General features: G+C 42.0%; 1 protein-coding gene across 3 annotated transcripts in view; it reads left to right on the top strand.

The window, feature by feature from the left end:
• The window catches only part of CFAP52 (cilia and flagella associated protein 52), a 34,002-nt gene extending 19,567 nt beyond the window's left edge, over positions 1-14,435 (top strand). For all 3 annotated transcript variants that reach the window (XM_036032999.1, XM_028534385.2, XM_036033000.1), the window contains 6 exons: positions 2,960-3,108; positions 5,580-5,725; positions 8,262-8,413; positions 10,247-10,349; positions 13,074-13,185; positions 14,025-14,435. In XM_036032999.1, coding sequence (XP_035888892.1) covers positions 2,960-3,108; positions 5,580-5,725; positions 8,262-8,413; positions 10,247-10,349; positions 13,074-13,185; positions 14,025-14,200 — 838 coding nt within the window. In that variant the 3' untranslated portion in view covers positions 14,201-14,435. The remainder of the gene's footprint in view (positions 1-2,959; positions 3,109-5,579; positions 5,726-8,261; positions 8,414-10,246; positions 10,350-13,073; positions 13,186-14,024) is intronic.
• Positions 14,436-15,518: the final 1,083 nt, after the last annotated feature.

The following is a 15,518-nucleotide window of genomic DNA, read 5'->3' as shown; positions in this document are numbered from 1 at the left end:
TTTTTTCAGAGACAGTTTGTGTGTAGAATATTTGGTCTTATCTGAATACATCTTTGTTTAACCCTCAGACTTGAGTAATCATTTGGCTAGGTATAAGAGGAATTTTAATGAACTTTTTAATGAAGTATAACTTACATATAGAAAGCACATAAATTATGAGTAATCATGAAATATCACATGAAATATCATACCTTTATGACTACTACCCAAGTCAAGCAATAGAACATTTGCAATATCCCAAAACACCCCTCCCAATTACTACCCTCACATTCTTCCTTAAAGATAATCACTACCTGAATTTTTAGTCCCATATATTACTTTTATCTACTTTTGAACTTTATGTAAATGGAATAATTCAGTATGTTCCTTAAAAGTCATTTTTTTTTCTGTATGGAAGCTTTTAGTGTTGTCAAAGTCATACAGATCTTCTTATCCTTAGTGATTTTTTGTCTACTTGTTTTATCAGTTACTGCAAGAACTGTATTAAATTCTGAAGCAAAACCCCTGGCTGGTGTGGCTTGCTGGACTGAGTGCCAGCCTGTGAACCAGAGGGTCGCTGGTTCAATTCCCAGTCAGGACACATGCCTGGGTTTCAGGCTAGGTCCCCAGTAGGGGGCATGCAAGAAGCAACCACATATTGATGTTTCTCTCCCTTTCTTTCTCTCTCCCTTCACCTCTCTAAAAATAAGTAAATAAAATCTTTAAAAAAAATTCTCAAGCAATGAATACAGTTTTCTCCTTTTAAGTTCTTGCTTTTTTATCCAGTATAATAATCTCTTTTTATTTAAAATATTTAGTCCATTCACATTTAATGTAATTTTTGATACAGTTGTATTAAATCTTTCATTTTGTTATTTGTTTTCTTTTGTTCCAACTGTTCTTTGCTCTTCTATTTCTTCTTTCTGGCACATTTTGTTTAAATCAGATATTGTTAATATTCTATTTTGATTGTTCTGTTGGCTTTCTACCTATATATCTTTGCATTAATTTTTAGTGGTTGCTCTGAAAATGACAATATACATCTTTAATATATCACAGTCTGCTTAGAGTTAATGTTAGATGCTTCAAATAAAATACAATATAAGCCCTGGCTGGCATAGCTTAGTGGATTGAGTGCGGGCTGTGAACCAAAGCATTGCAAGTTCGATTCCTGTCAGGGCACATGCCTAGGTTGCAGGCCACGGCCCCCAGCAACCACACGTTGATGTTTCTCTCTCTCTCTCTTTCTCCTTCCCTTCCCTCTATAAAAATAAATAAATAAAATCTTAAGAAAATAAATAAAATACAGTATAGAACTTTGCAACAGTATGTTTCCCTTCTACTAATTTTTATCCTTAGTATTATTGTTTTCATGTATACCTATTATGTGTTATAAACCCATCAAAATAATATTTATAATTTTTTCTTTAAACAGCCATAAATATTTTTCAAAAATTTAATTAATTAAGCATTTCAGATGCTCTTTATTCTTTCTTAAATATCTAAGTTACCATTTGGTGTTGTTTCCTTTCAGTCTGTAGAATTTTGTTTAGCATTTTTAAAAATGTATAGGTCTCTGAGGAAGAACTCCCTCAGCTTTGTTTCTCACTGATTTGTATATGTACATATCTGCATCTATCTCTATTTCTGTGATCCCTATTTCTATATTCATGAGATTTGAGATGTTAGGGAGGAAGCATATGGTCCTAGTGTACCATCTTGATCCAATCAGTCCGGTTATTTCTGGAACTTAACATTTCAGATCCTAAATTAAGGACACTCTACTACTTGAATGGCTCATTTTGGACTAGACTTGGGTCCTGAGGAAGTGGACTGTTTATCAAGGGTAGAGAGAGTCTAGAAAGTTCTCTAGGTATATTCACTCTATGATACTTAATTTTCACAAGGGGTCCATGCACTCCTTAAGAGCTTACTTTCCCAGAGGAGAAGCTCATTCACTGAAGGCTGTGTCCAATATAAAACTTCTCTTATTTTAAATAAGTGTTATTACTCTAAGGCTGGCTTTTGATCTCTGTTATTTCAAACTGTTTGGCAAGGGGTTCTATCTTATCTGCTGTCCTATTTAGCATTTATTCTTTCTAAGCCACTAGTCCACCGTAATAATTTTATCTCTGAGCCCCAAAGCAAAAATTGTGGAAAAGATCCACTTATTTTCTATTAATTCAAAAGTGAGTAGATCTTAACACAAGTGAGAAGGACTCTTTTCTCATCAATGTGCTCATGAGGAACTGTAGAAAAATTTTGAGAAGTACTTAAATCTAAAATTTAGCTCCACCTCTACCAAGACTTTAGCTAGACTTCCATAGTCATAAAGCAGATGGGCTTTATTGTACCCTAGTGTGACTCCTTTTTATACACAAATTGGAATAACCTATAACTTTTTTCACATATTGGTATTTTTAATTCTATATTACAAGTTGTCCTTTTAAGAAACCTGAGAGACCAATTACTCTGAGATTCTCTTCCTTGTCCACAATCTTATATTTTCTTATAACTAAGCAAATAAGTGTTTTGGGTTATGTGCAAACATGAATTCTAGTACCCTTTTTATTTCCTCTATTGAAATTTTAATGATTATATACTTCACAGGAAAACTTTTTTTAGCTTCTTTTAATATAAATATTTCATGATGTAATTTATTTCAAAAAATGTTACTTACTATCCCCCAGTGCACCAGGACATTGAAAGACTGACATTGACATTTTCTTTTTGAGTAACTTTGTGCCAACCCTTCCTCAAGGGAATGGACTACAAAAGATTATTCACAGAAGATTTGTCAGCCTCAAATGCCATTTCACATAAGAAACCTCTAAGACCATCAAACCTTTAAATAACTGGTGCCTAAAAGGCATCCTTTCCTTTATCCTTATGAAACAGTTTTGCTGTCATACACGCATCTAAGGAACATGGTGCCTCTTGTATGGCTGCATCTCATATCCTCTTGGTGGGTTCTTTTCAGTGGCACAGATGAACTATTTGCCACCTGTGCCAAGAAGGACATCAGAGTGTGGCACACACTGTCTAACCGGGAGCTGCTGCGCATCACTGTACCCAACATGACCTGCTATAGTATCGATTTCATGAGAGACGGCAAGAGCATCATTTCAGGTAACACTGACACACCAAGATCTGGCCTCCTGCTGTGGCTGTGGCTGTGGCTGTGGCTTGGGATCTCGTCATTCTCATTACACCCTGGTCTCTATCAGAGGATAACCTGGAACAGCCTCTCACTGTCCACCCGGCCTCCCTTTGGAGTTCCCTTCCAGCTGGGAGACTTTCCGAGCAAGGAAGAATGAAATTTCTCTTCTCCCAAATTGCTACTAGAGCATGTAGCTCTCTCTCTGGCAGGGAAACTTAGTAATTCAATTACAAAATGAATCTGGGGCCTCAGCGAGTACAAGGCACTTGTATTAGAACCCCTTTTATTGTTCAAGGGATAAAATCTTGGCTTTAAGTTATATCTCATAGGTAATATATTTTTAATTTGGTTGATTATTTTATGCCAAAAATGTTAACATAAATTATAGACATCATAATATTCCATGTATACATACTTTAGTATCTATCTCTAAAACTAATATTCTCCTATAAAATAATAATTTATTCAAAACCAAGGCGGGTGGAATCAGGGGAGGGAGGTGGGGATGGCTGGGGTGGGGGGAGTGGTAGGTGGAAAAGACAGACAACTGTACTTGAAAAACAATAAAATTTTAAAAATGGAAAAATAAAATAATTTATTAATATTTCTTACATTCAATACATGTAAAAATTTCCTCAGATGTCAAAAAGTAGGCTCAGTGGTTCACATCAATGGAAAGCCAGTGGAGCTTTAGGTTCAGCTATTAAATGGTGACATCAGAAGCCCATCACAACCCTCTTTCCTTGGCTCCGTGTCCTCCATGCCGGCCCCTCCCCTGGGCATGTTTTTCCTCCACACAGAGGCTGCCAGGAGCTCCTGGCTTGCATCACACTGAGAGCTCACAAACATTCAGGCCTTCGTTGCCTCCTGTTTCTCCTACACCCCACACTCATTCCTCCCTCATGAGCCCCTGTCAGAGCACATCCAAGGCCCCATCACTTCTCACCATTTTCGCCCTTGTCTCAGTCACCAGCATCTCTCTCTCTCTAAATTACCTGAGTGGCTTCCCACCAGGTCACCCTGCTTCTGCCCCTGCCTACCACCCTTCTCCCTCAGACTATTCTCAACACAGAAGCCAGAAAAATCCCTTTTTAAAGAGATTCAGATCATGGCATTTCTAGGATTCAAAGGTCTTTCACTCTCAGAAAATAAAGGACAAAGTCACTGCAATTGCCCACAAGGTCCTATGTGACCTTCTCACCTCCCGCACCTCCACCTTTTTATGTCTGACTTTGTCCCTTCCTGGTTATCCCCACTGGCCATACTGGTTCTTTGCTGTTCTTCATACACATTGCACATAGGGTCTTTGGTCTAGCTGCTTGGTCTGCCTGGAGCCTTCTTTTCCCAGAGAGCCCCATAAGTCACTCCCTTACCACCACCGCCACCCCACTTCCTCAAGCATTTGATGAAATAGGATCTGCCTTGAGGATCCTATTTGCAATTGCTAAGGTCAACAGGTGACAGTAAAGATGATGATAAGGAGCCAGTCATGTGAAGATGTGGGAAAGAACATTTCAGACAGAGGGGACAGCCTTGAGGTAGGCAGTAGCTTTGAGGTGGGCAATAGGTTGGTGTATTTGAGGACTAGAAAGATGACTGGTGTGTCTGGAGCTTAGAGGGTAAGGTTAGGGTCAGCATTCAGGGAGAGTGGTAGTAGAGGAGATTAGGCTTTTGAAAGTTCTTGATCAAGGAGGTAACGTGGTTTTAAGAGGCTCACCCTGACCCCTGCATAGATTATTGATTGTAGGTGAGCAAGACTCCAAGGCAGGGAAAAGCCATTATATTAATCCAGGAGAGAGAGGCTGATGGCTTGGGTGAGGGTGGTCCCAGGAGAGGAGTTAAGAAGTGTTCGGATTCAGAATGTTTTTTAACTGTAATGCTGATGGGGCCTGCTGATGGATTCGATGCTGAGTTGGGTTGGGTGGAAGAAATAGAGAGGAATGAAGAATGACTTTGAAGTTCTTGGCTTGAGCAACTGGATAGATGGTGGCAACTTTTACTGAGCTGGGGAAGATGGTGAGGGTTTGGGGGGGCAGAGCATCAGATTTAAAGGCAGGAGGGAGAGTGGGAAGTCAACATTTATTTGGGGATGTTAAATTATACACCCCACATGCTATATCCAACAAGTAGTTGAATGTACAAGTTTTGCAGCTCAGGGAAGAGTGGGAGCTGGTCTCCCTCCTTCCACCTCGTTCCAACTTCTCTCCCGTGGAGCGAGATATGCATGGAGGCAGGTTGAACTAAGGCAAGCCACACATTCCCTTCAGCCAGGCACGACCAGTTTGGGGAATTGGGAAAGTGGTAGGGGACTGGCCTCTTTCCTCCATCATCACCACTGCTTCCCAGTCCTGACATTCACCTGTGATTTAGGAGAGCAACGGTCTGCAGAGAGAGTGTGATGTACTGATCTTGCCTGCTTTTTGTTTTCCTTTCCCACCAGCGTGGGACGACGGTAGAATCCGAGCCTTCGCCCCCGAGACAGGCCGGTTGATGTACGTCATTAACAATGCCCACAGGATCGGCGTGACGGCCATTGCCACCACCAGTGACTGTAAAAGGGTCATCAGCGGTGGTGGGGAAGGGGAGGTAGAATCTTTTTTTAAAAAGTAGCCCCCAATATAGTGTGACTATATCATAAGAGATCACTTACTTGATTTTTTTTAACTTGATTTTTTTTAACCTGTTTTAGGAGTCAGGCAGGACCAAATTAAGATTTTGATGAAACCCTAAAATACATCCTAAATTAAAATTCTAATGATATAAATCTGCATATAAATACATTTGTTCACAGAAAGGACATTTAAGATGCAGACATGGAAATGTTCTGTATGGAATTGAGCTAGGAATCCAAGTTGGTGTTCTGCCAGAGTTTTGGAATACATACTTGTTCTTTCCCTTCAAAGACTGTAGTTATATAAGTTGTCTTTACCTTGTCTTTTAAAGGAGATGCTATTTTTAGAATTACTGAAATTATGACACTTGACCTTTTCCTCCCATCATTTCGAGGCGCCTACAGCATCTTTCCCTCATTCACCTTAGTGCCTCTCCTCTCTCCCTCCCCGGCTGCTTTCCTACCCCACAGCCTGCCCTTTCTTGACACAGCATGTTGTCTTTTCCTTTCTTTTCTCCATGCTACATAGCAATGACATCAGGGAGAAGGAAGACACAGCATCTCGTGTAGGCTTTAGCAGAGTTTGGGACAAGCAGATGAGCAGCCGAGTGTCTGGGCTCCAGAGTCCCACTGCCTGGGCACCAGTTCACCCCACCCTGTTCTGGCTGTGAGAACTGGCCAGGGCGTGCTCTTTAACCTCCCTGGGCTTCAGCTTCCTGTGGTCATGTGGACATAACACTGCTCCCATCAATGAGACATTTTGTACTCTATATGCTTCAAGTCTTCAAATTCTGGTGTGCGTTTTACCCTCAGAGCACACCTTCCTCTGGACTAGCCACTTTTCAGGTGCGCTATAGACAGACACATCAAGCCCTCGACGATCCCCCATCTCTGCCTATCACCACCCTCCTGGCTTGACTCTCTTCCCTATCCCTTCAGCCACGCTGTTGCTGACACCCCCAGCACCCTCCTCACTCCTTCAGCCTCTTGCTGCATCTACCTTGCTGATGACCAGACTTGGCTGGGACCAGACAAGTAGCATTCAAAGCTGCTGAACCTGAGCTGATGAGGGCTGTGTGCTGCGAGAGGAAATGACACATTACAAAGTGATAGCCTTTGGTCCTGCTCAACAATCTTCTGACCATGTCAGCTTTTCCTCTCATTCCCCACAGCTGTTTCAGAACCATCCTTCCAAAAACCATGGTCTTCAAAGTCTCTGTTAGTACTACAGACCAGGGCTGTTGGCCAGCAGGTGTGCACTGGTGTGAATGCAGTAGTTGCTACAATACTCAGGAACTTCCATTTTCATTGGAAAATGGCCATTGCCTGAGTTGTGAAGACCCCAATCCCATGTCCCCCTTCCTCCTCAGCATACCCAAACTGCCCCTGAAGTCCCACAACTAAGGGGCTAATGCCCAGTACTTCCAAAGTTCTAGTCCTGGGGCTCTTTGGCTGGAGCCCATACCATCCTATGATGAAAAAGGTCAAACGCATGCCCCCACACATAGTGGGATTTCAACACTGGAGATTTGTTTTCTTTGGTCAAAGTCCTTATCCCATCCCATGTCATGACAGAGGAAAATTACTTGGACACCAAAGAAAAGAATATGGTCCCCCTCATTTGGGATACCTCATGCCTCCCAATTTTCTTTACTAAGAAAGTGTTTTAGAATGCATTTCTTCATTTAAGGTTATTTTGCTCTGATCAGGTACACATAAATTACTTGTCCTAACGCCAGTTTTTAGTCTAGTGTTCACCTGGAGTATTGTCCTTTCAATGCCTTGTACTGCTTACACAGAGCAGCTTCTGCACTTCTTGTTTCTCATAGGTCTGACACATTCATTATAAGAAGTCATAAGCATCTGACTACATTGTTATGTTTTCTAATATAGTTGTAACAGATCATTTATCTATTACAGGACATGCAATAATGACTAAATAACTTTCCTTTTTTATTACAGTTAGGGCATCATATGGACTGTTTTGAAATTTTGTGTGTAGGCAGTTGTATTACCTATGCATTTCACTTCAGGATAGCAAAGGGGTATTCTAAAATATATTTTTTAAATAAAAAGTGGGTATTATCCTTGGTGGGGCTGAAACCCATTAGTTTTTAAATGGTTAAAATCGAGCCACTGACGTGAAAATTTGAACATGGCTCTGAGTGCCCACGAGGTTTCCAGGTGGCACCAGAAACCTAAGAGCAGTGCTTGGAAGAAATGACTAGACATGCTATTTCTCTTGGGTTAGCAGCAGCCCTTTCATTATCCATTTTAGTAGCTGGAACCTAATGCATTTCTCAGCCCTGAAAGTAGAAGCAGATGCAGGATCACTGGGTGCATTTTTCTGGCTCCATGAAAGAATATTCTTGGCCTACAACTTGGCATTCCCACCCCACTCAACCAAGGGAGAACAGGTCAGGCAGAGCAGAGGTGGGAGAGCTCTTAGAATTTTTTATCCCTTCAAAAGTCCCGAGTGTGTATGGCGAGCCTGTGCCTTGTGGCTTTCAGGTGAGGGTGTGGCAGATAGGCTGCCAGACCCAGAAGCTGGAGGAGGCCCTGAAGGAGCACCAGTCCTCTGTGTCCTGCATCCGGGTGAAGAAGAACAATGAGGAGTGTGTCACAGCCAGCACGGATGGGACCTGCATCATTTGGGACCTTGTGTAGGTACCTGTGATGAGGAGGACGAAGTGGCACTTACAAGCCCAACAGTGCCATCATTGTATTGAACTTGAAAGAAGATTCAGATGAAGTGTAGAAACCCTATTTAAGAAAACATGAAGTGGTGCTTATCAGAAGCCATTCATCCCCATGGCTACTCGTGGATGCTGGTGGAAAGGGTATAGTTTTCAGGAAGAGCTGGATGTTAGAAGTTTCTGGACAGATAGGAAGGTCACTTCCCAGATACACAGTGAAGCATAATTTAACTTACACTAATTCAACTCTTAAGTATTCCCCCAAAAGGAAGAAGGAAAATAACTTAAGTACTGTAGGCAGTTCTTTTGGTCCTTCTAGGCACCCTGTCAGTCCCAGGGTGAGCTTGCCGGGGGTGGGAGTGTGGGGCCAGTGGGATTCCCTTCCCCCGTGGTTGGCCTCACTCTCAGGGACCTCATACTGTAAGCATATTGCTGTTGCCATAGAGCATATGACTCCAAGCTAACTAGACCAAGGCAGGTGAACTTTATTGTTGGAATAATTCAAAGTATTTTCAATAATTATTTTTTACTATGAGCATTTTTTCTTTGTGTTTATTTTGAGAATTAGATGCTGTTCCACCTATCTCTCCTCCCACCCAGCACCCTTCCACCACCACTAAGATGCCTCTCCTCTGTGTATAACTGCATGAGAGAGACTTAAGTACAGAGGTGGGAGGAAATATATATAGATGTATTTATGTCTCTATAAGATATAAAATAGATATAGCAAAAGAATATAAAATTTTCTTGATTGGAGAGAGTAGAATAGGAACTAAAGGCAAAGGCAGAGCACTTTTATTTAATACATTAAAAAACAAAACCAAAGTACACCCCTGTCTTTGGGCTCTGTGTGTCTCCAACTTTGATGTGCATGCAAAACACCTGGGAATCTTGTTTAAGTGTTGATTTTGATTCTAAGGTCTAGAGTGGCATCTGAGATCCTGCATTTGTAAAGCTCCCAAATGATGCCGCTGGTGCTGGTCCAAGGACCACACTTATGGGAGGGGTTAGCCTTCAGCTGAACTTCCCAGTGGGAAAATAGATAACTAGGAGTGCATATCGACACTTGTTTCCATGAATAGTTGGTGACTGCTTCAAAGCTTTAAGCTCTCTTTTTCCATAGCAGGAATATTTGCTTAATTTGTGCCAAAGTCTTTAAAAATGTTCAATTCAGATACCACATCTGAAAACTTCGATAATGAGAAGAAACTGTGCAGAAGGTCCATTTTTTTAGACAATGGAGCCTGGCCTGTGAGATGGGTGCCCAGCCTCCTTGTCAGTGGAAGGAGAAGCTGATTTCTGTATTTTTGGTACAGTACCTAAAGCAGTGGTTCTCAAACTATTGTGCACATTAGAATCAACTGGGATGCTGATTAAAAATGCAGATCTGTGGGCTTTCTCCCAACCTACTGAATCCAATTCCTTTCAGTAAGGCCCAGCGATATCCAAATTTTAAAGCTCTCCCCACACTTTGCCACTCAGCTTGTCTAGACTTTCACTTCAGAAATGGCAGCCTCCAGGATAACGGACTTTGTATGGAAGGTAGCAGGTTGACTCTGAGTTCCGCCTCTTCTACTCCCTTCTCACTGGATCTTGAGGCTTCCCATTTAGTCCTGTGCTTTATCTTTAGCAAAGCTCCTCCCGCCCCTTTTCTGACTGGCGCATAGGTACAGTGGGACAATGTGGGAGTGGGCAGAATAAACCAACCCTAATCCAAGCTTGTACCAAATCGTTTGAACAGTAACTACATTTTCTAGTGGAGAGATAGTCAGATTCCCAGCTTTTGAATCTATTTTTCAGACATCTTAGGAGGAATCAGATGATCCTGGCCAATACATTGTTCCAGTGTGTTTGTTACCACCCTGAGGAGTTCCAGATCATCACCAGCGGGACAGACAGAAAGGTAACTGCTCCCGGCAAGAGCTAAGCTCTGTCTGGTACAACAGAAAAGCAGTTAGGTGTTATGGCTGAGGGTGCAGGCTCCAGGGTCATGCCACTGCAGATGACCGCCTTGCTGTTTATCAGCTGTGTGTGCCACTTCAGAAATGCTCTGTAATCTTTTGGTGCCATTTCTTCCTCATCTGTAAAATGGAAATGGTGATGCCACCAACCTCACAGAGTTGCTGTGAGGATTAAAGTCATGCTTGAATAAAATGCTCATAGCAGGGTGCCTGCCCCTGGTAGGTACTTGATACATACTGGTTTTTACTATTAGGAAATTTCTGAGGTCAGAAAGGAATTGCTGTGTTCAAACCAGTTGTTGCTTTGACTAAATTCAAATAGAATGACAATAGAGCTCCTCATCTCTTTTCATTGATCTGCTTCACCAATGTATTAAAAATCTTTTAAGTTGGAGAGTCTGTGTCCTTGGGTGAAGATTGGTCCTTTTGGGGGGAACATTTCCCCTTGGAGCAAGTAAGAGGCGTTAGGAGAGAGGCACATGGAGGAGCAAGGGTGCTGGGGTGTCATGCACCCTGCCAGCCACATCAGATCAGCTTAATTATGGGCACATCCAATGAATGGATTTGGATTCTTCTAATTCAGATTTTGAGATGACTCTGAGATCATTGAAGAAGAGGTTGCATATTTATCTTTTCCTAAGCTATAGAAAATGTTGATGAGTTAAAGGTATAAAAATGTAGTAGGGAACATACTAAAGGTGCCTCACCCACCTCCCCCTACCCCAAAATTAGAATCTAGGAGTAAAGTTTTTTCCTGTTTAAACTTCCCAGGTGACTGGGGACTACTTTCCAGACACTTTATCACAAAAACTCAAGAAATGCTGCTTGGTCCAACCAGGACTTGCCTGACACAGACAGGATGCCCTGGAGGGAACTGATTTGCCTCAGTTCCAGTCTCTGTAGGCAGCCTTCTTGTGTCTCGTCGGCCCAGACTGGCTGGTGCCTGCCTGGCCTGTGTTGACCTGTGATCTAAGTGGGCTTTCCCTTGGAACTCAGGTCGAATAGCTATGAGCGAGTTAACCATCACGTTATCATGAATACTTTGATATATGGTTCATAAAGTTTCTAAATTAGTGTGGTATTTGCCATATTTTAGGTTTCGGCTTATGAGACTTGAACCAGCCTATTTCCCTTTTATTAGAATTTTTGCCAGAATGTTTAACCCATAAATCATAAGTCTGTAAAACTATTCTAAGTGTAGGGGACACAACAATGTCCCTGCTGTCATGGAACTTACTTATTCTACGCATTTGTTTTGGGTAGGAGGGCAGGGACTTGGGCAGTACACATGCAAACAAATACACGGGTGAACAATGAGTGAACGGGTGAACAAGAAGCTATGAGATGGTGAGAGAGCTAAAAAGAAAATAGAACAGGTTCTGTGACATTGGCTGGGAAGAAGAAAGCCGCTTAGCTAGCTGGTCAGTGAGCGGGCCTCCCTTAAGGAGGTGACCTGGGAGCTGAGTGAGGCCGAAGTGACAGAAGGACCTAGCCATGCTTATGTCTCAGGGAAGACCATCCCAGGCAGAGGATATTCAGGAGAGCCTGAGGCCTGGTCAAACGACGCAGGAGAGGGTCATTTTGACTTCTTTAGCTGATAAAGCTTGTAGTCAAGCACAAATTACTTGTGTGCTTCCCAAGAAACAAGGATTTGGGTGTGTTTTTAATAGTTCTTTCAGCTTTCACTATAAAAATAGAACTTTATGTTAAAGCAATCAAGCATCAAATGAAATCATATATATAAATCACATACATATAAATTACATATAAGTCATATACCTATAAGTCATATATATATATCTTACCCATTTTCTAGCTAGGTTCAGAGGAATACAGATTCCTGGCATGAAGACTGGAACACAGCAAGTTTCCATCCACATGAACAAAGATAGTGGTGAAATGCATGCCCAAGTTCACACTCCTGATTTCTGGTCAAATGCTTTTTGTTTAGAAAGAAATTTTAGTTTTCAATGTGCTGTACATTTATGTTTCAAAGTTCAAAAAGTATAAAAGCAGCACATTCAGAGAGAAATCTCTCCTTGAGCTCAGTCTTCCCCTCCACTTCACCCCTAATCTAGTTTCCCTCCCCAGGAGGGGACAGACATTAACAGTTTGTCTTTAAAAGTCCACCCTGTGGCAAGCTGATTGCTTTGAGGCAGAAGAGAAAGTTGGGAATAGGGGTGGGGTGAGGAGGAGGGAGGGACAGCCACGGTGAGCGGTTGGCTGTGTGGGGCAGTCTCCTGAAGTGTCTGGACTGCTCATTCCCCAGGCCGACGGGAGCAAGTGCCCCTCCTTCCACAAGCCCGGGAGCCTGGCTCTCCTGCTCTGAGAGCAGACGTGGGAAGGCCCATGCAGTGGCTGTTTCCTTTCTCTTTTACAACTGACTTTAGACTCAGTCTGCCTGGTCTGATCAAAAGCACTTCTGTCGCAATCCAGGTTCACCAGCACATCCACTTTTCTTTAAATAGAAGGCAAATTTGAAAACCAATACTAAAAATATTAAAATGGTTTCTCCACCCCTGCCTTAGCCTATTTATAATTTCAGCCGACATATCATCCCATGATGTATTTTTGCCACCTTCTATATAAAGTAGAACCATCTTTTGTTAGCATGTGAGTGGATGATTCCACTGAGTCCTGCCTAACGCTTCTCTCTGGAATTCCAGATTGCTTACTGGGAAGTATTTGATGGGTCAGTAATCAGAGAGTTGGAAGGTTCCCTGTCGGGGTCAATCAATGGTATGGATATCACACTGGAAGGAGTGCACTTTGTCACAGGTTAGTACTGGGGTCAGAAAAAAAAGCCAAACCCGACTTAGGTGAATAGGGACATGGAACTCTCAGGCAGGAGGTCATTGGAAGTGACCACAAAAGGGTCTAGAGGGCACATGGTTTGAATCAGGCCTGAGCACTGCAGCCAGTGTGGTTGGAAAAGAAAAATGTAGAAGTCACATGTCAGTGAGAGGAAATGTTTGCCCAGCAGCCTGAGGGGCACAAGCAAAAGCTAAGCCTCACATTACTGGCATTTTGGGGGAGGGGTGGGATTGGTTCCAGGGCCTGGGCTGTCCGCTGTGCCTTGTTCTGTTATTTCCTGCTGAAGTCTTAAATGCCAGGCTTTTAAATCAGTATTTCCTGGGGGCATTTACTATACAACCTGCCTGTTGGAACAACATCAATATCATTTCCCTGCCAGGCCCTTAGGTTCTTTGGGACATTAACAATGAAATGGTCTAAATGACTTAAGTTTCAAAAACACGTTTACTGAAAATGAGATATGAAAGCACACAGTGTGACCTCAGTCACATACACAGATGTAGATGTGGACCCGTGCACTTCCAGAGAAAAGACTGGGAGGAACTAAACCGAGATGTTATCCGTGATTCTTTCTGGGTGGTGGGATCAAGGACAATGCCAACTCTTTGTCTTTTCCCCTCAAATTTACTACAACAGACCTACACTTTATAATCAAGGAAAAACTTGTCTTGTTTTTATAAAGACAAGTTTGTCTTCCTTTCAATTGGCCCCAGGGAATGTGTTTAAAATAACTCAGTTATTTGAAATCAAGGCTACTTCTCTGTATTCTGTTATAGCATTGCCATATAAATGTCTTTTCTCAGGTGGACATGACCATATGGTCAAAGTCTGGGATTATAACGAAGGCGAAGTGACTCACGTTGGGGTTGGACACAGTGGCAACATCAAGCGCATTCGGATCAGCCCAGGAAATCAGTATATCATCAGTGTAAGTGCCGACGGAGCCATTCTGAGGTGGAAGTACCCATTTGCCTCGTGAAGTACCGGAGATTCACAGCACCACACACAGTTGTGTCAAATGTTGCTGCTTAGATAACTCTAAGACTGCTTTGGATGTTTTTTGTTTTTGTCCTTTAGTCAAAATATTTTATCTGTAAGTTTCTCCATTCCTTTGTAGAATGTATTTGACATTCTTAAACTGTATATTAAAACTGAAATATGCTCAAGAATAATTGGTCTTAGCTGTAATTACAAGTCTTTTTATTATGAATAAACAACCGGTTGTTGGTTTCCTGTCACAAACTCTTTTCTAGGACTCTGCAAACGCCACAGCCCCTCCTCATGATACATCCATGGACAACTTTGCTGATATTCTCTGAAAATAAGGAAGGCGAGCTCCCCTTCTTAATTAGCATTTCATTGGTCAACCTGCATGGGGCAAGATGTGGGTCTGAATTTGATATTGGGTAGCTTTTTATTTTTATTTTTTATTTATTGACTTTAAAGAGAGAGGAAGGGAGAGAGAGAAACACCAATTTGCTGTTCCACTTATTTACACATTCATTACACATTCATTTACACATTCAGGTCCTTCATGTGCCCTGATCTGGGATCAAACCAGCAAACCTGGCACATGAGGAAGGCACTCCAAACAACTGAACTACCTGGCCAGGGATAGTTTAATTTTTTTTTTTATTCTCTGAGCCACTGTTTTATCTGTTGTAACACAAGAATAAATTCCTGCTCAGAAGGTTGCTATAAGAATTAAGTGAAATAGCCTTAGCTAGTGTGGCTCAGTGAATTGAGCGCCAGCCTGTGAACCAAAGTACCAAGGGTTCAATTCCCAGTCAGGGTACATGCCTGGGTTGCAGGCTAGGTCCCATAGAGGGCGCACTAGAGGCAACCACACATTGCTGTTTTTCTCCGTTTCTCTCTCTCTGAAAATAAATAAATAAAATCCTGAAAAAAAGAATTAAGTGAAATAATGTATTAAAGCATCAGTGGAATTCCTGACACATAGAGAGTTCAACATGAATCGCAGTGCTTTCTCTAATGTGTGTCATTGAGGACCCTGGGGTGAATATCAAGGATGAAATTTCATGGGTGCTGTTTTTGGCCATAAAATCTTTCTCCTGTGCTTGCCATCAGGAGGGCAAGGGAATGGACGTCGTATATTGATCATCCAGAGGGGATTCTTCTCCAGAGAGGGTGAACAGTGATCTTTTCAGGAAACACCAAGGCCCCATGCAAGTACAGACTTTCGTTCTAAGCATATTTTTTAACTAAAGCTCCTTTTATTTTATTTTATTTTAATTTTTTTTTGCATCTGGCAACTTCCTGTTGCTCTATTTGATACA

The sequence above is a fragment of the Phyllostomus discolor genome, chromosome 8 (assembly GCF_004126475.2).
Source record: "Phyllostomus discolor isolate MPI-MPIP mPhyDis1 chromosome 8, mPhyDis1.pri.v3, whole genome shotgun sequence".
Lineage (NCBI taxonomy): Eukaryota > Metazoa > Chordata > Mammalia > Chiroptera > Phyllostomidae > Phyllostomus > Phyllostomus discolor.
The sequence above is the reverse complement of the archived record's forward strand: the minus strand, read 5'-3'. Positions and strand labels throughout refer to the sequence as shown.